This window comes from Hemibagrus wyckioides, linkage group LG28, assembly GCF_019097595.1.
Source record: "Hemibagrus wyckioides isolate EC202008001 linkage group LG28, SWU_Hwy_1.0, whole genome shotgun sequence".
In the NCBI taxonomy this organism is placed as follows: domain Eukaryota; kingdom Metazoa; phylum Chordata; class Actinopteri; order Siluriformes; family Bagridae; genus Hemibagrus; species Hemibagrus wyckioides.
This window is the reverse complement of record NC_080737.1, coordinates 20,365,450-20,392,023: the sequence shown is the minus strand read 5'-3', so window position 1 is coordinate 20,392,023 and position 26,574 is coordinate 20,365,450. Positions and strand designations below refer to the sequence as shown.

Sequence of the window (26,574 nt, the reverse complement as noted above, 5' to 3'; positions counted from 1 at the left end):
AGTAAGCTGTAGTGATTAAAGAACCCTCAGGAACCCTGCTGTAAATTTATAAAGTCCAGTTTAAATCAACCTCACACTGAGGAGAGAGATCTGCTGAAACCCGATCTCACCGATCTTCCCAGATGGTTTAATCTGAATTTTAGTCAATTTAGGAAACCTTTAAAGTGTATTTTCGCAGCTCAGTGGTGAAGATGAATTGAATCCATTGAGAATAAATCTGTAATGTGACAAACTGGGGGAAGTGTGATGGGATGTGAACGCAGTCAATCACAATTAGCTAGCTAGCTTTGTAGATAAACAGTTACAGCTAGACGTTAGCTGTTTCTGCTCTTCTACTGACTGATTTTCAGTATTTGTCCTTTATTTCTGAAATAAATCTAATCTTAATTAAATAAGATTAAAAATAAATCTTAATTTCAGCCAGTCAACAGAAGCTAGTCATGATTAGCATGCTAATTGTATGCTAGTCGTGATAAGCATGCTAACTGAATGGTCATTTAATAGCGCAGAGATTTCTTTCTAAAATGCAGTTTAATTCGTTAAGGATTTCTGTTGAATTCTAGCCCGACATTTCTAATGAACATCCACACAAAATAATGTGAGCTAGAAAACCACAGAGTGTGTGTTAAAAAATAAAGAGTTAAAGAAAAAGTGTCAGTTTTCCATAGATTTCATTCACAAAACTCATTAAAGAGTGCTCTTCTTCTTCCTCCCTCAGGTGTGCCGGTGATGATGATAGTCTTCATCACCTGTGGTGTTGCTGGGTTTGTTATTCTGACCGGGATCATCAGCCTGCTGCTCTGCTCTAAGGTAAAATACTGATTTTAATAATCTTACAGAAAAAAATAATAAAACATAAATGTACACTTTTTTTTTCTTACGTGTGTATCAGAAGCTTGTTGCAGTCACAAACAAACCTGAAAGGATGTTTTGAGGAATTATAATTATATAAAAAAAAATTAATACATTAACAAAATTAATAATACATATTAACAAAATTTAATACATGTGGAATGTTAGCTTTCATTACTTAGTTACATTAGCCATGTAGCTTCATGTGCTGGCTGATTAATGACCTGTGGAATTAAAATCCTGTCACACTTTTAACTTTTTCAAATTTCCTGACCTGGACTTTCTGATTAGAAAAAGTCCCCCTTTTTTTGGAAGCTAAGAACCCTTCAGAAAATAAACTGAAATGAAAACAATTTGTTAGATTTCCTGCAGAGGGACAAACACAGAACCCTCCGTTTTCCTACAAGAGTAAGTGGAGTGTGTGTGAGTATATTCCAATTAAAGTCTGAGATCTGTCTCTTAAGAAAAACAGATTAAATCTAGAACTGTTCCTCTTCCACTAATGCTTCTTGGGGAACCCTTAAAGCCTCCATGTTCTTTATAGAACCCTACAACTGAGGGATTCTGTGTCAGAAAGGGTTCCAGTTCAAGCTCCTTAATAAGTTATTTATCTTAAAGAACCGCGAGAGAATTTAGTAGCGAGAGTAAATGGTAAACCCCGTACAGATTCTAGGTACAGGCTCACTTTTGTGCTTCACTCTGGATAAAGGCATCTGTTAAATACCAGAAATCTAAATGTACTGAAAAGAAAATAAGGAGCAAAAATAATTCTCCGTTTCTCATTTATTTTTAATCATCCGTGAAACTGTAAACAGGATGAATGTCTTTTTATGTGAACTGCAAAATGTTTACACCCCTGTAGGTCACACACCCCTGTAGGTCACACACCCCAGTAAGTCACACACACCTGTAGGTCACACACACACCAGTAGGTCACACACACACCTGTAGGTCACACACACACCAGTAGGTCACACACACACCAGTAGGTCACACACACACCAGTAGGTCACACACCCCTGTAGGTCACACACCCCTGTAGGTCACACACCCCTGTAGGTCACACACCCCTGTAGGTCACACACACCTGTAGGTCACACACACCTGTAGGTCACACACACACCAGTAGGTCACACACACACCTGTAGGTCACACACACCAGTAGGTCACACACACACCAGTAGGTCACACACACACCAGTAGGTCACACACACACCAGTAGGTCACACACACACCAGTAGGTCACACACCCCTGTAGGTCACACACCCCTGTAGGTCACACACCCCTGTAGGTCACACACCCCTGTAGGTCACACACACACCAGTAGGTCACACACACACCTGTAGGTCACACACACACCTGTAGGTCACACACACCAGTAGGTCACACACACACCAGTAGGTCACACACACCTGTCTCATGTTTCTCCTTTTATTTTTCAGAGGAGAAGAAAAGTACGAAACCCAGTGCATGTGGTGGTGACGGCTTCCCTCTCACCCAAACAACCATCACTCCTACAGAAAGACTCACACACTCCATCCCACACAACGTCACACACTCCGTCACACTCACCAGTACGTGATGATGAGGATGATGATGATGAGGATGATGATGATGTTATGTACCTGAATGTGAGAGGCTCACAGCCCTAGAGGGAAAGGTTTACTCTTTAAACCCACTTCAGCTCTGGATCAGGTTTAGTTGTGTAATTATATTTAGTTGTGTTGTAGTGTGTGTAAAAGTTGTTGTGTCTTCATTATTAAAATGAAAATGTATTGTATAATCTGTGTCATTTCTCACAAGCACACTCAATACACACTGGAATCAGACCCTGGACATTAATATTGACTTTCACAAACACCATGCTTCAGTAACACTTATAAAAATATTTAGATTCGGGATAAAAAAGAAAGTAAGAAAGCTCACAACTCCATGTCATACAGCACCATGAGAAATAATACATTCTCATATAATATACATAAGTAAACTGTTCTCTGTAAACACACACACACACACACACACACAGGTCTGGGATCAGGTCCTGCTGTATAAAACTGACCCCAGAACAGACTGCAGTTTCACTGGACTTCACGCTCGAGCCAGTCGCTGTAACCTCCAACATAATGATGTGCTCTGAGAGAGAGAAAGAGAGAGAGAGAGAGAGAGAGAGTGAGAGAGAGAGAGAGAGAGAGAGAGTGTGAAAAAAAAGAGAGAGAGTGAGAGTATGAGAGAGAGAGAGAGAGAGAGAGAGAGAGAGAGAGAGAGAGAGAGAGAGAGAGAAAAAAAGAGAGAGAGTGAGAGTATGAGAGAGAGACAGAGAGAGAGAGAGAGAGAGAGAGAGAAAAAGAGAGAGAGTGAGAGATAGTATGAGAGAGAGAGAGAGAGAAAAAAAGAGAGAGAGTGAGAGATAGTATGAGAGAGAGAGAGAGAGAGAGAGAGAGTGAGAAAAAGAGAGAGAGAGAGAGAGAGAGAGAGTGAGAAAAAGAGAGAGAGAGAGAGAGAGAGAGAGAGAGAGAGAAATGCATTAGAATTCAGCAGTGTTCTTACATATAGGCAGAAAATGACTGAATTTCCAGACGATATTTCCGACTGTTCATATTTAAAATAATTCTGGGAAATTTTGGGGGTAAATATATATTAGGTTCTGGACTCTGATTGGTCAGAAGGTGTTGATTAATTCTCTGACAGTAGCACAGCTGTTAATATGGTGATGTGGAAGGAGTCTCAGTGTCAGAACTGTGTACCGGACAGAGGTAAAGCTGGAACTTTAAGGATCTTCAGGACAGAGGAATGACCAGAGGAATGACCAGAGGAATGACCAGAGGAATGACCAGAGGAGTGATCAGAGGAGTGATCAGAGGAGTGACCAGAGGAGTGATCAGAGGAGTGACCAGAGGAGTGACCAGAGGAGTGATCAGAGGAGTGATCAGAGGAGTGACCAGAGGAGTGATCAGAGGAGTGATCAGAGGAGTGACGTTTCTCAGTAACGTGAGAAAGAAAAAAGAGAGGCTGTAATGGAAGTGGCCCCAGGACCGAACTCAACAGCATTAAATCTAACCTGAAACCATTAAAAAGCCCTGAAATGACCAGTGTAATGACCAGTTGGTGTAGTATAAGAGAAAGAAAACCTGCTGTTACAGGAAAATACTCAGCTTTGGAGTGGTATCAGTAACTCCGCTTTATCACAACCCCCAGTAATGGACTGTTATGACCTGTTGTGTGTTCAGTGTGTAGTGAGGTCATTAGAGGTCAGTACCTGCTGTAGCCCAGTGTGTGTACAGTGTGTAGTGCAGTGAGACTGCGGCGCCCCCTCTGGCAGTACAGTATCACATCTGAGGAGTGTTTCTCAGGCATGGGGACACCGAAACGCTGCAAAAACTGATCTGGAGTCAGTGTGAAAGCCTGCTGCACCTCAGACACTACACACACACACACACACACACACACACGATTATTCCATGTGAGACACACACACACACCACCATTTATAAAAAAGAAATGCACAAATAATTGTGTGTATGTGTGTGTGTGTATGTGTGTGTGTGTGTATGTGTGTGTGTGTGTATGTGTGTGTGTGTGTATGTGTGTATGTGTCTCACATGGAATATTAGTTGCTCCTGGGATGGCTCCTTCCTTAAACTCTTCTGGTTCACGAACATCAAACAGCTTCAGCTTTCCAGCTGCCAACATCTGCTTTAATTGCTCATAACTCACTGCGCGCACACACACACACACACACACACAAAAAGGATTATGTTGCAATCAGGGTGTGAGAGTCATGACTATCAGCTCAGACAAAACCCTCAGAAGTTTAATAATTTGAGCAGATATAAAATTATTCAAGCAGCCATATAGGCATCACTTTTAATTCTGATTTATCTATCTATCTATCTATCTATCTATCTATCTATCTATCTATCTATCTATCTATCTATCTATCTATCTGATCAGAGTTTTAAGTGTAGTTCTACAGTGTATATGAAGCGACAGTGACGTCACACACACCGCCGGTAGATGGCAGTGTTTAATCAGTTTTAAAAAGGACTAATCCGCGCGAAATTTTATAATCATCCTGAATAACATCAAACACTCTGTCTGGGTTTATTTATACCTGTATACACACACACACACACACACACACACACACACACACGAGTTTTATGCATTATATTTAATTACCATTTTAAGAATCTCACAATGACACGACACAAGACCAACCTGGAGTAAATAAAATAAAGTTAAAGGGTAATTTTATTTTCTAAATATATTCTGTGGTCAGTCACGAGCTCGATCTTCAGAACATGTGATTAATCTGACAAAAAGCCAGGAAACCATATCAAAATCTTAAAATAACAGCATTTTATTAACTGCAGCTCTTTAATCACGAGAGGCTGTACACACACACACACACACACACACACACACACACACACGGCATTGCACTTCCCGTGTGGATGACCTGTCAGTGACCTGTGACCTCATAGCCTACGTGCAGACTCACATGCAGTTTCATTAAGATCATCAGCATCATCATCGTCCGAAGAAGAAGACGAAGAACGGAGAATAGGACAGAAATGAAAAGTTTGTTGTACCTGAATCAGCGTCTTCATGATAAAGACTGTGGGGTTTTTGTTTACATGAGGTGTTTATGAGTCCATCAGAACAGAACTGCTCTTCTGTCTTCACCAGAGTCCCCACGAGTCCCAGCACACACACCAGCACACACACCACAGCTACACGGAGCAACAGCTTCATCTTCCTCTTCATCCTCCCGTCCAGATTCAACCTTATCTTCTCCAAAATCTTCTGATAATTCCGAGATCCTGTGCAAATAGTCAGTCAGAGTCAGAGTCTCAGTCTCTCTCTCTCTCTCTCCTGTGTAAATATCAGCGCAATACTGTGTGTTTATAAAGTGACTGACAGAGTGGGCGGAGATTTCATGGAATTACGTGGAATCATTGCACAATAAATCAGAAATAAACATCTAAACTCTTTTAATATCTGTCTGTCCCTTTAGTTTTATATCAGTTATCTATCAGATCGGTAAACATGAACAGATAGAGTTTTGTAAGAAACAGAAGCTCAGACTAGTGCAGAGATGTAGAGATAAGTGTGGCTGTAACACTGAGCCGGACTTTATCACGAGGAGGAAGTTTAATCCTGCAGTCTCGCGCACAGCCGCTAGGGGGAAACAGTGAGGTCATAACTGAAGCCGGAAGTGAAATCCAAATAGTTTTAATAAAGAGACTTTGGGTCTCTTTTTATCTGTCTGTACTGTAGCCACTATATGTAAAATTAAATAAATAAATAAAAAGGATAAATAATAACAAATAAAATAACACACACACACAAGCTTAATTTTATTGTATAAATACAGATAGATACAGATGAACATGTCCATGCTCAGTGAGTGACACTGAGTGTTTAATGAACCCGCTTTCACTTTAATTCATTCCTTTATAAAGAAGATGAAGAAGATGATGATGATGTTGATGAAGATGATGATGAAGAAGAAGAAGATGATGATGCTTGTTCAGTCTCTGGTCATTTTGAGACTGGACTACTGCAACTCTTTACTGGCAGGTCTTCCTCTGAATGCAATTCGTCCACTGCAAATGATCCAAATGCAGCTGCACGGCTTGTCTTCAACCTGTCTAAGTTCTCCCACACCACCCCACTGCTGCGTTCCCTCCACTGGCTTCCGGTAGCTGCACGCATCAGATTCAAAACACTGATGCTTGCCTACAAAGCCAAGAATGGACCAGCACCATCTGACCTCAAAGACCTTATTACTCCTCGCACTGCTCCTCGCTCCCTCCGATCCACTATCACTGCTCGACTGGTCCCACCATCTCTCAGGGTAAAAGGTAGGTATTCATCTAGACTCTTCTCTGTTCTGGCACCGAGGTGGTGGAATGAACTTCACCTAGATGTCCATACAGCAGAGTCTCTGACTGTCTTCAAACGACGTCTTAAGACCTACCTCTTCCTGAGGCACTTAAACTAGCTCTTATCTTCCCCTGTTTATATATTGTTATATGTTTAATAAAAAAACAAAAAAACATCCAATTTTAGGCTCCTGGTCTCCTGAGTTTGTAATCTACTGAACCAGTGTTAATGTTTTCAATGACAGAGACTTAAAGCACTTTTGTATGTTGCTCTGGATAAGAGCATCTGCCAAATGCCAGAAATGTAAATGATGATGATGATGATGATGAAGAAGAAGATGATGACACAGTGCCCTGGAGCAGAGAGGGTGAAGGACTCAACAGGGGCAGCTGGGCAGTGCTGGGGCTTCAACCCTGACCACATGAACCACCACAGAGTTATACACACTTTTATTAAAATAAACAAATAAGAAAGAGAAGAAGAAGACACTGTAGTCTTACTATTTGCTGATAGAAAGATAAAAATGTGCCTGCGAGTCAGAGAGGAAGAGCCATGCTGAAGGTCAGCCAGGTGATGGAGCAGGGGATTGGCTCGAGCTGGGACTGTAATAAAACACACGGAAATAACTTCACAACTGCTCAAAACCTCTGCAGAGATTGTTTCAGAAAAGAAGTATGAGGAGCTAAAATAAAGAACAAAAACAACACACACTGAAAACGAATCAAATAAATGTGGGAATTCCTCACTGACGCTGTGTGACGTCACACACCTTCACTGTAATGTGTTCAGGTTACAATAAGGACGCAGTAATCACGCTGTGACAGGCCTCGTGCGGTTTCAATTGAAGTGTGTGTGTGTGTGTGTGTGTGTGTGTTGGGGGTGGTGGTGGTGGTGGTGATGGTGATGTGATGAACAACGGGGCTCGACGCTCGTGCTGAGCTGCGGCGGGTCTTTTGGCTGCGCGAGCTCTCTGCGTTTCCGTTCGGCCCCTCCCTCTCTCCCTCCGTGTCTCCGCGCGCGCCTCCCTGCTCGAGTGTCGGGGAACCGCGGCGGCCTGCAGGGTGGAAAAAATCTACAGACTACAACAAAGACGGAGGCCGCGGTCTGTTCTCAAATAAACGGTAAGCACGAGATTTCCCGGTTTTATCTTTATGGACGCGAGACATTCTCAGTGCTCATGTCCTGCGCGCACGCTCAGTGCAATCGCGTGCATTTGGGCTTTTTAATTGTAGATTTGTTGGCGGATGAGTCGGGCACGCGCGCAGGCCGCATCGAGGCCTTTCCTAACCGGGGGAGGGTGACGGGCTTCACGGGCCGCGCGTGCGGAAAACCCCACAATAAAACCGTGCTTTGTTTTTGCTGGAGGGGGGAGGGGGCTGCCGTTGTTGATGCACGAGGGCACCTTCGACCTAACGTCCCACTTTAATGCGGATTCAAAATGGCGCACGCGGAAAAGGATTTCTTTTTTGTTCTCAGAGACTGATGCACAGCGCGCGCCATGTTCGCCTTCAGGTGATTTTTGAGAGCGCGCGCACGTCCCCACCGCTGCAGGACTACAGGCAAATAATCTTCATCTTGTAGATCTCCAGCAGCTGTGCATCACTGCCCTGATCCAGTGCATGTGACATGTTCTCATCATGTGACTGACTGGGAGCTGAAGGATGGAGGCACTTTCAACTCAGTTGTGTTTTTTTCTCCTTGTTTTTGTTTAGACTCAGAGTAAATGAACGGAGGAGGTTCTCCTGCACGAGGTAGAGTAACCATCATCATAACTACAGAACTGCTCCTTACATCACATGATGATGATGATGATGATGATGATGAAAATGACTACTGACTCTTCTGATGAACTTGCATCAGTTCTGTCTTTAAACAAAGACAATTCAGATTCAGATTTATTCCGGTCGTGATGCCTGAGATATAAGAATCAACATGACATTAAGAGCAGGGACGAGGAGTGATGGAGGTGATGGAGTCTGATCTCAGAAATGTCCCTGCTCACCCCTGGTGGGCGTGTCTGTAATGTTAATATGGTTACAGCTGTTGTCTATTCTATAATGCTTTCAGTGTGGAACGTTCTAGATCTCAGTGGAAGAGTCCAGGATCTGGGATGTGACCTGGAGAATATTGCTGATTATTTCGATGCCGTTACTTGGGCATTGGTGGCTCAGTGGTAGGTTTATCGCCTACCATGCGGAAGGCCCGGGTTTGGGTTCCCAGCCAGTGCCCAAACCCCAGCCACTGGATGCAGTGCCGGTCCCAAGCCCAGATAAAAATGGGAGGGTTGTGTCAGGAAGGGCATCCGGTGTAAAACCCGTGCCAAGTTGTTGTGCGGTCCGGTTGGTCTGCTGTGGTGACCCCTCACACACTCAGGGATCAGCTGAAAGATCAACAACATTTTGATGCTGTTATTTCAGCCCTTTAACTTTTAGTGTTTGTCTCTTCACTGCAGTTTGAATGTAAAAGAGCAGCAACACCGTGTAGAATTTACATGTTTAAAGACTAAATGAAAATAATTCTGTAGTTTGTTCACAGCTAATAAAAAGCTCAAGTAACTTTAGAGCTCTGAGCTGAATATCAGCTGCAGGAACACATCAGTGTGACTAAGGAAAAAAAACTGGACAGTAAAGCATTTCCTCTTCTGGGATTTTCTTTCTTTAATAAAGAAACAATTGTTTTTTTCCACTGTTGATGTAAAACAAACCGCCACCAAAACAGCACAGTTTCATTAATCACTATTCAGAAGAGTTTCATGTTATCTTTATATGCTTCTGTATTTATAACAGAAATAATTCTGTAAGGAGGTTTAATATTTTACATCATTAAAGATTAGTTCAATAGAAAGCTGTTTATTTAGATTAATTATTGTTATTATTGTTTCTAAAAAGTGATTGCGTTATCCATGATGACTCGGGTCATTATCAGGTCACTCAGACTGGTGAAGTTCTCACTCTGACACCACTAACTCTGAACGTGACCACGCCCATCACCATGACTGTGTGTGTGTTAGTGCAGTGTAAATACTGTCATAGTTAATATAAACTTGTATTTAATGCTTTTATGGCACATGTAAGAGCTGAGTCAGGCCAGTGGTGTAGAAGGGGCGGGGCTAATCCTGAACATTCTGAGCTGTAAAGATGATGAAAAGATGAGAAAAGATTATTAATCTCTCTTTCTCTCTCTCTTTCTCTCTCTCTCTAGTGTGTGTGTTCTGCATGGATAGCAGTGTGTTATTGGAGTGTCTGTGTGCTGAAGAACGACAGGTAAGTGTGCAGACCTTAATTAATCTCAGTCTGGTTGCATTGTTTTTATTTATCTGTCTCTGAGTGTTATGTTAGCGCTGTGTGTTCAGCATATTCAAATGACTCTGAGTCGAATCATATTTGCTTGAAGAATCGTTTTAGATTTGGTGATTCAGTGAATCAGTAACTGAAAAGGCAAATGTTCAGGAACACACACAAATAACAAATATACACTCGGGGAAAATCAGAAGCATCCTAAATCATTAGATATTCATGTTATTTGGTGGTGACCTCTGCAGGACTCTGATTGGCTTATCTCGGTGTAGTTTGGAGGCGGGGCCAATGAGGATTAAAGACGATGGATGAGACTGTGACGAGACTCGCTCTCCGTTCCCAAGAGCCGAAAATCATCCTGCATGGCTCCGGTTAGTGACAGTAACATAACCAAAATGGGAATATTGTGATGTCACAATGGGCGTGGCAGCCTTACACACACTTCTCAACCTGCTTCGGTTCTTTTCTTTTCTTTCTGTCAGATGATGGAGGGATGTGTGGGGAGGAGTACGTGGTAGAGCTGCAGGAAACGGTCCTGCTGTCGGACGGAGAGAACGATGGAGAGAACGACGCTGTGGCAGTGCGGAGTTTCTCCTCCGACGAGCTCGTCATCCAGGACGCCGTGGAGGATGTGGTCGCTGAGGACGATGAGGGAGTTGCCGTGGAGACGTGCGTGATGTCACTGGAGGGTGAGGAGGATGAAGAGGATGGAGTGACTGTGGCGGAAGAAGAGCTGGTGGAGGAGAGGGAGAATGAACTGCACTCATCTGGAGATTACCTCATGATCTCACGTGAGATGTTTCACTCATTCACTCGTTTATTCATTTATTCATCGATTCACCTTTTCCTTTCCTTTCTTTAATTACTGAATCCTTCTGATATCTCTCTCCCCCCCCCACCACACACACACACACACGCACAGTGGATGAAGACGGGAAAATGGTGTCTGCTGATGGAGAGGAAGTGACAGTGGAAGGAACATTAGATGACCAGGAAGTGGAGAAAGATGAGGATGGACAGGAAGTCATCAAAGTTTACATCTTTAAAGCTGACTCTGGGGACGATGAGCTTGGTGTGTGTGTGTGTGTGTGTGTGTGTGTGTGTGTATGTATATATGTAAGGAACCTTATGACAACAGTATAAGGTAACAGTAGTGTGTGTGTGTAGGTGAAGGGGACACAGACTCCGTGTGTAAGCCCCTGAGGGAGAAGATGCTCTACATGTCAGTGAGTGATGGCCATCACACTCACACTGATGGTCAGTCACTCAGCAACACACACCACGCAACACACACCTCACAACACACACCATGTAACATACACCACACATGAAGCAGAATTCAGTTCCTCATTCTATACTGTGTTTACACAAGTGTATTCCTCAAGTTCCTCATTCTGGTGTTTCTCACACACTGTGTGTGTGTGTGTGTGTGTGTGTGTGTGTGTGTGTGTGTGTGTGTGCGCGCGTGCGCACAGGAGGCTCTAAGCTCTCTGATGAGGTTTATATGGAGGTGGTGGTGGGGGGAGAGGAGCCGGTGTGTAATGATCGACCGTACGAAAGCAAAGACTTCATGCCTGTGAACTGGACGACTGCCTATGGTTAGAGACACACACACACGGAATGTTTAGGTTTAAGATTTAAGATTCAAAGAACTTTATTAATCCCAGGGGGAAATCCTTTGCTATGTTGTAGTTGCTCTAGTAAAAACATGAGCGAGAGAAAGAAATATATACAGTACTGCATTATATAAACTGTAAAATAGAATAAATAAATACAAATATTGTACAAATAATAGTGCAGAACTGTAATATTGCACACAAGGACTGTAAATTGGTGATCATTTTAATAAGTGATAATGGTGAAGTTTATATATTGTGCTTTTGTGTGTGTTTGTATATAAGGAACTTTATCTGATAATAGTGTATAATAACAGTTGTGTGTGTGTGTGTGTGTTTGTTAGATGACTCGGAATGCTGTGAGAACAGGAACGGTGCAGCGAGTGCGGTTCTGCACATTGATGAGTCTGAGACGCCGCACACTCTCAAACAACAACATGGCAAATCACACAGACGGGCCGAGCACAGGCAGGTGCAGACAGGTAACGCAACACACACACACGTTATACACACATTATACACACATTATACACACTTTACACTGTATCTCTCTCTTGTCTCTCTCTCTCTGCAGCAATTATTATCGGGCCGTACGGTCAGCCCCTCACGGTCTACCCCTGTGTTCTGTGTGGGAAGAAGTTTAAATCTCGCGGCTTCCTGAAGCGTCACACTCGGAACCACCACCAGGACGTCCTGACCCGTAAGAAGTACCAGTGCACCGACTGCGACTTCACCACCAACAAGAAGTCCAGCTTCCACAGTCACATGGAGGAACACACACAACACACACACACACTCAGCACCAAGGCTCAGTTTGAGTCTGAAACTCTGAAAGATTTCCACCAGCAGGTGCCGCTCTTCTCCAACCGCCTTCACCCTCAGCAGAAAACAAAGATGGCCGCCGTTCCTGCAAAGAAGTCACACAAGTGCAAGTTCTGTGAGTACGAGACGGCGGAGCAGGGCCTGTTAAACCGCCACCTGCTGGCAGTGCACAGTAAAAACTTCCCCCACGTGTGTGTGGAGTGCGGAAAGGGCTTCAGGCACCCATCCGAGTTACGTAAGCACACGCGCACGCACACGGGCGAGAAGCCATACTCCTGCACGCACTGCAGCTACAAATCTGCCGACTCGTCCAACCTGAAGACGCACGTGAAGACCAAACACAGCCGCGAGGACGAGGATGAGGAGACGGCGGCGGTTTTGGTGCCGCATGTGGAGCAGCTCGTGGAGACCGTCATGGAGACATCGCAGGACCGCGACCCCGAGCACCATCATGACAACGATGACGACGACAACGATGAGGCTCGAGGTCATCGGTGTGACTTGTGTGATCATCGCAGCTCCAATTCCAGCGACCTGAAACGCCATGTCATCTCCGTCCACACAAAAGACTATCCTCATAAGTGCGACATCTGCGGTAAAGGCTTTCATCGACCCTCGGAGCTCAAAAAGCACACCGTATCCCATAAGGCCAAGCGGCCGCACCAGTGTCGCCACTGCAACTTTAAGACTGCCGATCCGTTCGTGCTGAGTCGACACATTTTATCCGTTCACACTAAGGAACAGCAGCAGCAGGAAACACAAGAAAACACGAATGAGCAGCAGCAGCAACCGGCACCTTCGTTGCATACGCAGGAGCGAAGTCCGCCCAAGAAGACGGTCGGGGCGGCACAGCTCGCGCTGGGCGGAGCTCCCATCATTAAAAAGGTGATCGGTGCCAAGGGACCAAGGGAACGACGTGTGTATCAGTGTCAGTACTGCGACTACAGCACCGGAGACGCCTCGGGATTCAAACGCCACGTCATTTCCATCCACACCAAGGATTATCCACATCGCTGCCAGTTCTGCTCCAAGGGCTTCCGGAGACCATCAGAGAAAAACCAACACATCATGCGCCATCACAAAGACATGATGGCGAGTGAGTGAGTGAGTGAGTGAGAGAAAATGAGAATGAGAATAAGTCAGTGAGTTACTGATTCATTGAGTGAGTGATTCAGTGAGTCATTGATTCAGTGTGTGAGTGATTCAGTGAGTGGATGAGCACTTCCCCCTTCATCGCTGACTTCCTCTTCCTCACTCTGCTTCCATGATCACGTGCACACGGCAACATTAACTCACTAGTGATGTCACTCAGTCACATGACTTCCACAGATAAGAGGGAGGCCTTTTGTCTTTGTGTGTGTGTGTTTGTATGTGTGTGTGTGTGTGTTTAGGTGCCATATTTAGAATCACAGTTTACAAATTTATCTCCATGTCATGTTCCAGATAAACGAACGGCTCGCCCCACAGTCACACCCCATGCTCCGCCCGCCATGTTGCTCATCCGGTGAACAGAATTATGGGATGTCTGAGCCAGGCCACTTCCTTCAGAGAGTTTAAAGTGTCAGATAATATTGTGCTCATTAAATTTAATCATGTATTGTACAGGTGAAAATCAGCGGGCGCTCAGTCTAGAAAACGAATCAGTGTCTGTGATTCACTCTGAATTGATTCATTTCTTTTAGATGTTTTATCTCTAGTGGTTTTCAGATGAAATGGGAATGAAACGGTTCACTTCAGGATGAAAAACTGCTCTGAGTTCATCATGATGAACTTGAACCCTGCGTCTCTTCGCTAAGACCACAGGATTAAGAAAAACGGTTCTATTCTATATCCATCTGTTTTGTCTCAAAAATCAAGAAGAGTAATTAATGCTTTTGTTTTTAATTGGAATTGAGTTTCATTTATAGAGCAGCGTCAGATTCACAGAAGAGAAAGTGTTATTCCATTCAAATTTGAGCGCAGTGTTTAAATCTGAGACACGCAGCACTGTACGAGACGTGACTCTTACACAGATTCACAGAACTGAATCATTCACACACACACACTATGCTCACGCTACAGCTTTTTTTAATAACACTGTGTTTGTCCACTTTTTCAGTTTGTTTTCTAAAAGTTTTTCCATCTAAAATTTTCATTTGCTCGGACAACTTGATGGTTGTGTGTGTGTGTGTTAGCGATAACCTCACAACACTAGTGAGCCTCACTAAAAATTAGCATTATCATCAACACGCAGTATGCAGTTAGAAACCACTTTGGGGTGTGTGTGTGTGCGCACGCAATAAGTGCAATGTCTCGCTTCCCTGTGCCATTCATTTTTGTACCCCATATTTCGGCAGGACTTGGTTACCATGGTGAAAGTACCAGCAGGCTGGTTTCTTATAGAGGAGCGCTAGTCATGTGACTTTATGACGTTATGCTAACAGCTGGGCTTCATTCACTTAGCATGGTCATGTAAGGGCAGTTAGTACGTGTGTGTGTGTGTGTGTGTGTGTGATGCCCAGTTGTGAGTATTACACCCTAACACGCTCTTCATTAGCTTGGGAGATGCTTTTGATTCAGTGGTGTGTAAGAACATGCCTTTTTACGGTCATTACACACACACACACACACACACACACACTGGCACTTTGAAGAGCATGTGCTGGTAGATCTACTGACCAATCACAGGGTCGCTCTTATTTAAGCAATGTGATTGGACGAGAGGTGTGTGACGCGTTCAGGCTGTGACATCATGTCCGAGATAAAGCACTGAGTTCCATGTTGATCAACACCTCCTTGGTCCCAGGTGTCGGTCACTTCCTGCTTTGGTTTAGCCCCGCCCCATTCCCCGTGGTCATTTTATAGTGAGATTATTTATTTGTGGAGCGTGGAGACGGTGTTGTATAGTTTAGCGTAACTGATTCAAAGCGACTGTAACTTATTGTTTTTGTACACAGATCTGTAAAGAGAGAATGATGTAAACACTCGTTAAAGAAAAACCTGAATCTGACTTTTGTGTTGTCCTGAGTGTAATGTTCGACATATTTGTTAAAAAAAGAGTTAAAAAGGAAATAAAAGGCAAAGTATTTTCCTGCATTGTTCTGTCTCTTTATTAAAGATTCTTCTTGAAATATTTTCTCATGAATAAATTTGCGAGTGTCCTGTGGACCTGTGCTACGGTCACCTGCTCCTCACTTCACACACTACATACTGGTCAGTAGCCTGCTAGCTCGAGCTATTCTGGGGTTTTACTTATCATTTACAAACACTGTAAAAGTGAAGACAATGCAGATCCATTAGAGATCTGTACTGGTTCCCAGTGGGTATGTTTCTGATGGTCTGTAATGGTAGCTTAATGGACATGTAATGGACTTAATGGAGTCATCCCTAATGCTCTTATATAAAGAGCCTTGTTTGTGATGCTGTTTAATAGGAACTGGAATAATCCCTAATGAAACTATTAAAGCCTTCTCCTCAAATTCATAACATTTTCGAACCCTTTAGATTTGTGTTAGCACTTGATGCTAAAAGTAATAAGTGCCCGCTGAGGTAAATTCACAGCTGAAGTAAATGTTGACGTTACCGATGCTTCTGTGTGGTTTCTGTGGTCACTGTGTTTTACATTATCCTTATACAGCAGTGTGCTAGCTCAAGTTTACAGTTAAATAGGACGCTGCCTTGTGAACAGGTTTTATTCAGACCAAGGTGAAATAAACATATCTACACATTTCTGTAAAATACAGGAGCAGAAAGACTAAAAATAAAAGCCACAACCCACAGACAGCAGTAATCATTTCTTTATTGTTTGAAGCTGTAGACATGTTTAAAGTCCCTCTGTAGAGAAGAGGAGGTGAAACGGTCATCAGGAGGCTAACTGTAATTTATCTGTGAAGCTAAAGTGAAGACTGCAACAGGGGTCAGTGTCCCATCCTCAAACACATTCACCTGCAAAACAAACAAACACAAATCAGGAAAAGTTCTCTACTGAGTCCAGCAACCTGTCGCGTCCTCACTCAGGATTAGGGTTTGACCGGTGACCGAATGTGATACAGTGACCTACCCTTCATCGGGAGGATGACGATCTTCTCTGCAGTGTTTTTGTTTGATTTGGAAATCTGCATGAACTTCTGCTTAATTAATGGATTGACCACTGGCGTACGGGCTGTCTCACACACACGCACACACACACACACACACACACACACACACACACACACACACACAGGTATGTTGTTATGTGATCACATATAATTTTGTAATTAATAAATATTAAATATCTCACTGCTCACTGCTCCGGAAATGCCAAATCTTTGTATGCAGTATAATGTTAATAAAAATCCCATTAATAAACAACAGCTTTAATAAAAATATAGTGTTAATAATATAGTGTTAATCTTTAAGTTAGTTTAATAATGTTAACAAAAAATAAATAGCCTGTGACTGACTTAAGAGCTTGTTTATGAAGACGACTCCTTCCTTTATGTTCCATCTGTTCTGGACGATTATGTATTCATCATACTTCACATCCAAAACGTACAAATCATTCCTAGTCTGGAAACCTGAGAGAGAGACAGTAGTATGACACGTGACTGCACTTAATAATGTGTAATAATGGGTAAGTGTAGGTAAGACAGAACTGGTTCATGTGCATGTGTATTTCAGACTCACGGGTGTTGTAGAGGATAAATTTTCCTGTGGTTTTGGTTTTCTTCAGAAAAAGATTAAACCTCAGACAGGATGTGTCTTTACTGTTCTCAGTCCTACACACACACACACACACGCACACACACACACACACAGTTATAATAAGAGACTGTGTTTAAAGTGTCGTGAGTGTGTGAAGGTCTTTCTGTCTCTCACAGGATCACTGAGCCGTTCATGTTCACGTCTCCGTTAGCAGTGGGAGTCAGGATAGCGACAGACACCTTCTTCATCCATTTACTGTCTGTGAACCACTTGGCGTTGGTGGCTACACCTGTCTGGTACCACTTTCCTTCCACCTGAGGGGAAAGGTCAAAAAGAGAGTGTAAAAAAACTCCCAAATATTCACATAAATCACAGCAGCATGACTGAGAATAACTAAGAAACAATATAAATATAAATAAAGCAAACAGAAACATGTGCTGAAAGAAAACAAATAAAACAGAAAAAAGTAAAAGCTTATAAAAACATAAAAAATGATGACAAACAAAACAGTAACTATTTTTTATCTTATAAGTAACTATTTTAGTATCTTTTTTATTTCTATTTTTATTATTATTATTATTATTATTATTATTATTATTATTATTATTATTATTATTACCTTGCTGATGTTGAAGTCGGCCGACACTTGTAGTTGTGTGTTTGTGGTAAAAATAAAGAGAAAAACTCCCAGAAGTCCCAGCATTGTGGTCGCCATGGTGACTCCAGAGTGAATGCTGGAGAGCAGTGCTGAGCAGAAACTAATATACACCTCAGATCAAACACACACACACACACACACACACACACACACACACACACACACACACACACACACACCTCAGTGTGTAAGCGACCTTACAGAACATTAAAAGGAAATGCTACATTATCATTAAAATATTACACGTGCCATTCATTCTGTGATGTCAGAGTGATGGAGGAGAGCAGGTGCAGGAGATTAAACAGTAAAAGTGTATTTAATCTGCAGCACTCACCCTTTAGTCAGACTGAAGAACAAAAGAGGAGTCTGGAGAAGAACTTCACCTGGAGGATACATTTCTGAAAGAAAGTATCTGTGAGACTGGAGATGAAGGGAGAAGACATTCTCTTATCTGGTCTTCACTCTCCCACCTGACAGAGCGTAACGTTATATTCGATACTGAATCAGTTTGGTGTCAAAGAAAAACAGTCACACAACCACACAGGACTTTAACAACCTTCCTCGTGTTTAATCCAGAATGACTGAAAAGAACATCATTTTAATTGAGATGAACTAATGAATAAACATACACTCAAGGTCATTCTTCACATAGGCATCTTGCCAGAGCACAGGAAAGTCCCCTGGCTCACTTTCGGTGTTGAAGCATACTGGTGCCAGGTTATCCTTGTAGGCCTAGTCTTATTGCTCAACCTCACAGAGTGCATGGAGACTGCTTTGGCATCATTGGACCCCGGGGCATCCATCTACTCAATTATCCAGATGACTGGCTCATCTTTGCTCAGTCGAGGGAAGTGGCAGCCAGGCATTTAGATGCCATTCTTGCTCACATGAGGTCCCTAGGCCTCAACCCAGCATAGTGTGCTTTCTCCCTCTCTGAGAACCACCTTCTGGGGGATAATTTGGGATTCAGCCACGATGAGGGCACATCTGTTTCCCGCAATGGGGAATTCCATCCTTTCTGCCGCAAAGGTCTGACTTTAAAATCTGACTAGTCCAGTGCCTCTCTGCCTCTCAGGCTTAGAGTGTGCTCGGCTCATGACTGTAGTGGCCAAAGCTTTCCCTTTGGGTCTGCTACACAGACCGTTTCAACTCTGGCTCAGGAGAAGGGGTTTTCACCCCCACAGACACCCATTTCAGGGTCACAAGGGTTATGTGTCATGAGCTTCATACCCTTCTTATGTGGACAGACCCCGGTTTCTCACCTTGGGTCTCACACTTAGGATGTGTCATTGTTGCAAGATTCTTTTGACAGACGCCCCCCTCTTGGCATTTAAGAGGGCTTCTGTCTCTCATAGTACACTTTCTCAACATTTTCTCCTGAAACTTAGGGGTTACCTTTGGTGGTCATTAGGGCTGTCTGTGTTTGTGCCCTCTGTTCAGGTTGGTGCACCAGATCTGGCCCTAGGTACAGACCAGATTTCTCTCGCTGAGAGCTTTTTACACTCCCGAGCACATGATTGGGAATCAGGCTTTCTGCTGAGGCAGGGGCTGAGGCCCCAGGAATGGCATCTCCACCCATAGGTGGTGGAATGCATATGGCAATAGTTGGCTGGGCAGAAGTGGCTGTGTACACCTTTGAGGAGTCGACCCACTGTCCCCTGTGGCTTTCTCTTTTCCCTTCTGTATGGTGCTCATTGGGAGATTCCCGTCAGGAGGAGCCTCTGTCAGGTGCATGGGGTGATTCTTCACCCCCACCCTGAGATTTAGAACCTCTGGTCTGACCCCTGAGGGGGACCAGCTCCTAGACTCTGTTCTCCCAACCGAGAACAATTGCCGTCATCAGGATCTAGTTCACTGCCCTGTTAGTACAGTCCTAGAGTTCCTATAAGTCGGTTGTCCAGCCTTTCTGCAGGCCTTCTGCCCTCTGCCCCACGAGTTGGCAGAGCAGGAGAGACTGGCCCCGCTGTGTCCAGTTCAGGTTCTCAGCACTTATGGCCATTGCTTGAGTGCATGTCGTCAGTCCTCTCCCTTTTCGTCTGCTTTGGCGGCCGCAACAAAAGCAATCCGGTCTCCAAGCAGCACCTTGTGCTGTTTAGTGGTAGCTATTTCCAAGGCCTATAAGGTGCGCTGTGTGGCTTAACCTCTAGGGATTACAACTCACTCCACTAGGTGTGTCACCTTGTCCAGCACTCTGGCTAGGGGCGTTCCCTTCTCTTATTAGGTTCTATAACCTGGACCTGGACCCAACTCCTGGGTCCCGGGACTTTCTGAGCCAATGATACTCTGCTCCCAGCTGGTTTGTGCTCTTTCACGATCTCTGGGAAAGACATCTCCTGGCGTGTGGCGGTGATGGTATTGACGTTTCCATAGCGTCAGCCATGACGTAGTTTTTAACATTTTTTTGAATGACGGATATTTGGAAATCAACTGATATTTTGAATGTTAAATGCTGATTATGTTTAAGAACTGCAGTGATAAAATGATAAGTAAAGCTTTTACCAATCTCCTTTTATCCACTTTGACTGAGCAGACCTCATTTTACTGTTTTGCTTTTTCCCCTCTTTCTTTTTCTGTTCTGTGGCCCAGAACACTTCTTTCCTCCATGATCCCTTTTGGTCATGTGACTGTGACAGACTTATGGAGTAATGTCGGTGGACAGGCAGCTGATCACTTGATATAAGAACATAGATATTTTAAACTAATTTTAAATTCTAAAGTTTTAAACAAATAAGCCGTTTATTATGTATAAAGTTTTATAAAGAATATTTTCAAAGAATGATTTTGTCACAATGGCGCCCCCTGTGTAGTGCAACTATGCACTGCATATTTTGCATACCCCACTTTTTGGGCCACTGCGCGCACACACACACACACACACACAAACACACACACACAGACACACACACACACACACAGACACACACACACACAAACACACACACACAGACACACACACACACAGACACACACACACACACACAAACACACACACACAGACACACACACACACACACAGACACACACACACACAAACACACACACACAGACACACACACACACACACAGACACACACACACAAACACTCACAGACACACACACACACACACACACACACACACAGACACACACACACACACAGACACAGACACACACACACACACACACACACAGACACAGACACAGACACACACACCAATAAAGATGACAGCCTGGATTCATTTATTTATGAGTACTAGAGTTTCTGTCTGCTTTTAATAAACATATCTACACATTTCTGTAAAATACAGGAGCAGAAAGACTAAAAATAAAAGCCACAACCCACAGACAGCAGTAATCATTTCTTTATTGTTTGAAGCTGTAGACATGTTTAAAGTCCCTCTGTAGAGAAGAGGAGGTGAAACGGTCATCAGGAGGCTAACTGTAATTTATCTGTGAAGCTAAAGTGAAGACTGCAACAGGGGTCAGTGTCCCATCCTCAAACACATTCACCTGCAAAACAAACAAACACAAATCAGGAAAAGTTCTCTACTGAGTCCAGCAACCTGTCGCGTCCTCACTCAGGATTAGGGTTTGACCGGTGACCGAATGTGATACAGTGACCTACCCTTCATCGGGAGGATGACGATCTTCTCTGCAGTGTTTTTGTTTGATTTGGAAATCTGCATGAACTTCTGCTTAATTAATGGATTGACCACTGGCGTACGGGCTGTCTCACACACACGCACACACACACACACACACACACACAGGTATGTTGTTATGTGATCACATATAATTTTGTAATTAATAAATATTAAATATCTCACTGCTCACTGCTCCGGAAATGCCAAATCTTTGTATGCAGTATAATGTTAATAAAAATCCCATTAATAAACAACAGCTTTAATAAAAATATAGTGTTAATAATATAGTGTTAATCTTTAAGTTAGTTTAATAATGTTAACAAAAATAAATAGCCTGTGACTGACTTAAGAGCTTGTTTATGAAGACGACTCCTTCCTTTATGTTCCATCTGTTCTGGACGATTATGTATTCATCATACTTCACATCCAAAACGCATTACAAATCATTCCTAGTCTGGAAACCTGAGAGAGAGACAGTAGTATGACACGTGACTGCACTTAATAATGTGTAATAATGGGTAAGTGTAGGTAAGACAGAACTGGTTCATGTGCATGTGTATTTCAGACTCACGGGTGTTGTAGAGGATAAATTTTCCTGTGGTTTTGGTTTTCTTCAGAAAAAGATTAAACCTCAGACAGGATGTGTCTTTACTGTTCTCAGTCCTACACACACACACACACGCACACACACACACACACAGTTATAATAAGAGACTGTGTTTAAAGTGTCGTGAGTGTGTGAAGGTCTTTCTGTCTCTCACAGGATCACTGAGCCGTTCATGTTCACGTCTCCGTTAGCAGTGGGAGTCAGGATAGCGACAGACACCTTCTTCATCCATTTACTGTCTGTGAACCACTTGGCGTTGGTGGCTACACCTGTCTGGTACCACTTTCCTTCCACCTGAGGGGAAAGGTCAAAAAGAGAGTGTAAAAACTCCCAAATATTCACATAAATCACAGCAGCATGACTGAGAATAACTAAGAAACAATATAAATATAAATAAAGCAAACAGAAACATGTGCTGAAAGAAAACAAATAAAACAGAAAAAGTAAAAGCTTATAAAAACATAAAAAATGATGACAAACAAAACAGTAACTATTTTTTATCTTATAAGTAACTATTTTAGTATCTTTTTTATTTCTATTATATTTTTATTATTATTATTATTATTATTATTATTATTATTATTATTATTATTATTATTACCTTGCTGATGTTGAAGTCGGCCGACACTTGTAGTTGTGTGTTTGTGGTAAAAATAAAGAGAAAAACTCCCAGAAGTCCCAGCATTGTGGTCGCCATGGTGACTCCAGAGTGAATGCTGGAGAGCAGTGCTGAGCAGAAACTAATATACACCTCAGATCAAACACACACACACACACACACACACACACACACCTCAGTGTGTAAGCGACCTTACAGAACATTAAAAGGAAATGCTACATTATCATTAAAATATTACACGTGCCATTCATTCTGTGATGTCAGAGTGATGGAGGAGAGCAGGTGCAGGAGATTAAACAGTAAAAGTGTATTTAATCTGCAGCACTCACCCTCGAGTCAGACTGAAGAACAAAAGAGGAGTCTGGAGAAGAACTTCACCTGGAGGATACATTTCTGAAAGAAAGTATCTGTGAGACTGGAGATGAAGGGAGAAGACATTCTCTTATCTGGTCTTCACTCTCCCACCTGACAGAGCGTAACGTTATATTCGATACTGAATCAGTTTGGTGTCAAAGAAAACAGTCACACAACCACACAGGACTTTAACAACCTTCCTCGTGTTTAATCCAGAATGACTGAAAAGAACATCATTTTAATTGAGATGAACTAATGAATAAACATACACTCAAGGTCATTCTTCACATAGGCATCTTGCCAGAGCACAGGAAAGTCCCCTGGCTCACTTTCGGTGTTGAAGCATACTGGTGCCAGGTTATCCTTGTAGGCCTAGTCTTATTGCTCAACCTCACAGAGTGCATGGAGACTGCTTTGGCATCATTGGACCCCGGGCATCCATCTACTCAATTATCCAGATGACTGGCTCATCTTTGCTCAGTCGAGGGAAGTGGCAGCCAGGCATTTAGATGCCATTCTTGCTCACATGAGGTCCCTAGGCCTCAACCCAGCATAGTGTGCTTTCTCCCTCTCTGAGAACCACCTTCTGGGGATAATTTGGGATTCAGCCACGATGAGGGCACATCTGTTTCCCGCAATGGGGAATTCCATCCTTTCTGCCGCAAAGGTCTGACTTTAAAATCTGACTAGTCCAGTGCCTCTCTGCCTCTCAGGCTTAGAGTGTGCTCGGCTCATGACTGTAGTGGCCAAAGCTTTCCCTTTGGGTCTGCTACACAGACCGTTTCAACTCTGGCTCAGGAGAAGGGGTTTTCACCCCCACAGACACCCATTTCAGGGTCACAAGGGTTATGTGTCATGAGCTTCATACCCTTCTTATGTGGACAGACCCGGTTTCTCACCTTGGGTCTCACACTTAGGATGTGTCATTGTTGCAAGATTCTTTTGACAGACGCCCCCTCTTGGCATTTAAGAGGGCTTCTGTCTCTCATAGTACACTTTCTCAACATTTTCTCCTGAAACTTAGGGGTTACCTTTGGTGGTCATTAGGGCTGTCTGTGTTTGTGCCCTCTGTTCAGGTTGGTGCACCAGATCTGGCCCTAGGTACAGACCAGATTTCTCTCGCTGAGAGCTTTTTACACTCCGAGCACATGATTGGGAATCAGGCTTTCTGCTGAGGCAGGGGCTGAGGCCCCAGGAATGGCATCTCCACCCATAGGTGGTGGAATGCATATGGCAATAGTTGGCTGGGCAGAAGTGGCTGTGTACACCTTTGAGGAGTCGACCCACTGTCCCCTGTGGCTTTCTCTTTTCCCTTCTGTATGGTGCTCATTGGGAGATTCCGTCCAGGAGGAGCCTCTGTCAGGTGCATGGGGTGATTCTTCACCCCCACCCTGAGATTTAGAACCTCTGGTCTGACCCCTGAGGGGACCAGCTCCTAGACTCTGTTCTCCCAACCGAGAACAATTGCCGTCATCAGGATCTAGTTCACTGCCCTGTTAGTACAGTCCTAGAGTTCCTATAAGTCGGTTGTCCAGCCTTTCTGCAGGCCTTCTGCCCTCTGCCCCACGAGTTGGCAGAGCAGGAGAGACTGGCCCCGCTGTGTCCAGTTCAGGTTCTCAGCACTTATGGCCATTGCTTGAGTGCATGTCGTCAGTCCTCTCCCTTTTCGTCTGCTTTGGCGGCCGCAACAAAAGCAATCCGGTCTCCAAGCAGCACCTTGTGCTGTTTAGTGGTAGCTATTTCCAAGGCCTATAAGGTGCGCTGTGTGGCTTAACCTCTAGGGATTACAACTCACTCCACTAGGTGTGTCACCTTGTCCAGCACTCTGGCTAGGGGCGTTCCCTTCTCTTATTAGGTTCTATAACCTGGACCTGGACCCAACTCCTGGGTCCCGGGACTTTCTGAGCCAATGATACTCTGCTCCCAGCTGGTTTGTGCTCTTTCACGATCTCTGGGAAAGACATCTCCTGGCGTGTGGCGGTGATGGTATTGACGTTTCCATAGCGTCAGCCATGACGTAGTTTTTAACATTTTTTGAATGACGGATATTTGGAAATCAACTGATATTTTGAATGTTAAATGCTGATTATGTTTAAGAACTGCAGTGATAAAATGATAAGTAAAGCTTTTACCAATCTCCTTTTATCCACTTTGACTGAGCAGACCTCATTTTACTGTTTTGCTTTTTCCCCTCTTTCTTTTTCTGTTCTGTGGCCCAGAACACTTCTTTCCTCCATGATCCCTTTTGGTCATGTGACTGTGACAGACTTATGGAGTAATGTCGGTGGACAGGCAGCTGATCACTTGATATAAGAACATAGATATTTTAAACTAATTTTAAATTCTAAAGTTTTAAACAAATAAGCCGTTTATTATGTATAAAGTTTTATAAAGAATATTTTCAAAGAATGATTTTGTCACAATGGCGCCCCCTGTGTAGTGCAACTATGCACTGCATATTTTGCATACCCCACTTTTTGGGCCACTGCGCGCACACACACACACACACACACAAACACACACACACAGACACACACACACACACACACAGACACACACACACAAACACACACACACAGACACACACACACACACACAGACACACACACACAAACACTCACAGACACACACACACACACACACACAGACACACACACACACACAGACACACACACACACACACACAGACACACACACAGACACAGACACACACACACACCAATAAAGATGACAGCCTGGATTCATTTATTTATGAGTACTAGAGTTTCTGTCTGCTTTTAATAAACATATCTACACATTTCTGTAAAATACAGGAGCAGAAAGACTAAAAATAAAAGCCACAACCCACAGACAGCAGTAATCATTTCTTTATTGTTTGAAGCTGTAGACATGTTTAAAGTCCCTCTGTAGAGAAGAGGAGGTGAAACGGTCATCAGGAGGCTAACTGTAATTTATCTGTGAAGCTAAAGTGAAGACTGCAACAGGGGTCAGTGTCCCATCCTCAAACACATTCACCTGCAAAACAAACAAACACAAATCAGGAAAAGTTCTCTACTGAGTCCAGCAACCTGTCGCGTCCTCACTCAGGATTAGGGTTTGACCGGTGACCGAATGTGATACAGTGACCTACCCTTCATCGGGAGGATGACGATCTTCTCTGCAGTGTTTTTGTTTGATTTGGAAATCTGCATGAACTTCTGCTTAATTAATGGATTGACCACTGGCGTGCACGGGCTGTCTCACACACACACACACACACACACACACACACACACACACACACACACACAGGTATGTTGTTATGTGATCACATATAATTTTGTAATTAATAAATATTAAATATCTCACTGCTCACTGCTCCGGAAATGCCAAATCTTTGTATGCAGTATAATGTTAATAAAAATCCCATTAATAAACAACAGCTTTAATAAAAATATAGTGTTAATAATATAGTGTTAATCTTTAAGTTAGTTTAATAATGTTAACAAAAAATAAATAGCCTGTGACTGACTTAAGAGCTTGTTTATGAAGACGACTCCTTCCTTTATGTTCCATCTGTTCTGGACGATTA

General features: G+C 43.3%; 5 protein-coding genes and 1 long non-coding RNA gene across 11 annotated transcripts in view; 2 read left to right on the top strand and 4 right to left on the bottom strand.

Moving 5' to 3' along the window:
* LOC131347966 (uncharacterized) overlaps positions 1-2,842 on the top strand; it is a 16,878-nt gene extending 14,036 nt beyond the window's left edge. The window contains exons 3-4 of the mRNA XM_058382464.1: positions 719-810; positions 2,296-2,842. Coding sequence (XP_058238447.1) covers positions 719-810; positions 2,296-2,505 — 302 coding nt within the window. The 3' untranslated portion in view covers positions 2,506-2,842. The remainder of the gene's footprint in view (positions 1-718; positions 811-2,295) is intronic.
* Positions 1-5,942, bottom strand: part of LOC131347967 (thiosulfate:glutathione sulfurtransferase) — a 6,082-nt gene extending 140 nt beyond the window's left edge. The window contains exons 1-6 of one of the 2 annotated variants that reach the window (XR_009203868.1): positions 5,446-5,942; positions 4,453-4,566; positions 4,110-4,272; positions 2,913-2,986; positions 882-917; positions 1-805 (exon numbers count right to left, since the gene is read on the bottom strand). The exon at positions 1-805 is cut by the window's left edge and continues 140 nt beyond it. Coding sequence is in view for 1 of the 2 variants with exons in the window: in XM_058382466.1 (XP_058238449.1) it covers positions 2,932-2,986; positions 4,110-4,272; positions 4,453-4,566; positions 5,446-5,620 (507 nt within the window). In the remaining variant the exon portion in view is untranslated. The remainder of the gene's footprint in view (positions 806-881; positions 918-2,912; positions 2,987-4,109; positions 4,273-4,452; positions 4,567-5,445) is intronic. The other variant, XM_058382466.1, reaches the window with a different exon arrangement.
* A 270-nt stretch (positions 5,943-6,212) lies between these two features.
* On the bottom strand, positions 6,213-7,642 carry LOC131348495 (uncharacterized). Its single transcript, XR_009203940.1, has 3 exons — positions 7,512-7,642; positions 7,243-7,344; positions 6,213-7,155 (listed from the first exon to the last, which is right to left on the bottom strand). It is a non-coding gene; the product is annotated as an uncharacterized LOC131348495 (long non-coding RNA).
* Positions 7,643-7,649: 7 nt separating this feature from the next.
* On the top strand, positions 7,650-15,551 carry LOC131348492 (zinc finger Y-chromosomal protein 1). 4 transcript variants are annotated; one of them, XM_058383512.1, is made up of 10 exons: positions 7,650-7,863; positions 8,455-8,493; positions 9,944-10,005; positions 10,311-10,409; positions 10,521-10,829; positions 10,961-11,110; positions 11,206-11,295; positions 11,514-11,636; positions 11,999-12,136; positions 12,229-15,551. In XM_058383512.1, the coding sequence occupies exons 4-10, from the start codon at positions 10,343-10,345 to the stop codon at positions 13,578-13,580; spliced, it is 2,229 nt and encodes a 742-aa protein (XP_058239495.1). In that variant the 5' UTR covers positions 7,650-7,863; positions 8,455-8,493; positions 9,944-10,005; positions 10,311-10,342; the 3' UTR covers positions 13,581-15,551. The 4 variants fall into 4 exon arrangements, with proteins under 4 accessions (XP_058239495.1, XP_058239494.1, XP_058239493.1 ...); XM_058383510.1 differs by having other exon boundaries at positions 7,651-7,863; positions 10,284-10,409; XM_058383511.1 differs by lacking the exon at positions 8,455-8,493.
* A 655-nt stretch (positions 15,552-16,206) lies between these two features.
* Positions 16,207-17,947, bottom strand: LOC131348493 (lipocalin-like). Its single transcript, XM_058383513.1, has 6 exons — positions 17,761-17,947; positions 17,316-17,455; positions 17,124-17,215; positions 16,901-17,014; positions 16,516-16,617; positions 16,207-16,400 (listed from the first exon to the last, which is right to left on the bottom strand). The coding sequence occupies exons 1-6, from the start codon at positions 17,854-17,856 to the stop codon at positions 16,387-16,389; spliced, it is 558 nt and encodes a 185-aa protein (XP_058239496.1). The 5' UTR covers positions 17,857-17,947; the 3' UTR covers positions 16,207-16,386.
* A 3,090-nt stretch (positions 17,948-21,037) lies between these two features.
* LOC131348577 (prostaglandin-H2 D-isomerase-like) lies at positions 21,038-23,168 on the bottom strand. 2 transcript variants are annotated; one of them, XM_058383665.1, is made up of 7 exons: positions 22,979-23,168; positions 22,632-22,781; positions 22,185-22,324; positions 21,995-22,086; positions 21,769-21,885; positions 21,405-21,506; positions 21,038-21,289 (listed from the first exon to the last, which is right to left on the bottom strand). In XM_058383665.1, exons 2-5 carry the CDS (start codon positions 22,725-22,727, stop codon positions 21,860-21,862), a joined length of 354 nt encoding a protein of 117 aa, XP_058239648.1. In that variant the 5' UTR covers positions 22,728-22,781; positions 22,979-23,168; the 3' UTR covers positions 21,038-21,289; positions 21,405-21,506; positions 21,769-21,859. The 2 variants fall into 2 exon arrangements, with proteins under 2 accessions (XP_058239648.1, XP_058239647.1); XM_058383664.1 differs by having other exon boundaries at positions 22,632-22,770; positions 22,979-23,167.
* Positions 23,169-26,574: the final 3,406 nt, after the last annotated feature.

Coding starts and splice junctions, on each gene's coding strand:
- LOC131348577 (XM_058383664.1), bottom strand. CDS start 23,040: ATGTATCCTCCAGGTGAAGTTCTTCTCCAGACTCCTCTTTTGTTCTTC. Junction 22,771..22,978: donor TTCTTCAGTCTGACTCGAGG/GTGAGTGCTGCA, acceptor GGTGTATATTAG/TTTCTGCTCAGCACTGCTCT. Junction 21,886..21,994: donor ATTTATCCTCTACAACACCC/GTGAGTCTGAAA, acceptor TCTCTCTCTCAG/GTTTCCAGACTAGGAATGAT.
- LOC131348492 (XM_058383511.1), top strand. CDS start 10,343: ATGGATGAGACTGTGACGAGACTCGCTCTCCGTTCCCAAGAGCCGAAA. Junction 11,111..11,205: donor CTCTGGGGACGATGAGCTTG/GTGTGTGTGTGT, acceptor GTGTGTGTGTAG/GTGAAGGGGACACAGACTCC. Junction 11,637..11,998: donor GAACTGGACGACTGCCTATG/GTTAGAGACACA, acceptor TGTGTTTGTTAG/ATGACTCGGAATGCTGTGAG.
- LOC131348493 (XM_058383513.1), bottom strand. CDS start 17,856: ATGGCGACCACAATGCTGGGACTTCTGGGAGTTTTTCTCTTTATTTTT. Junction 17,456..17,760: donor CCGACTTCAACATCAGCAAG/GTAATAATAATA, acceptor CTTTCCCCTCAG/GTGGAAGGAAAGTGGTACCA. Junction 16,618..16,900: donor CTTCATAAACAAGCTCTTAA/GTCAGTCACAGG, acceptor TGTGTGAGACAG/CCCGTACGCCAGTGGTCAAT.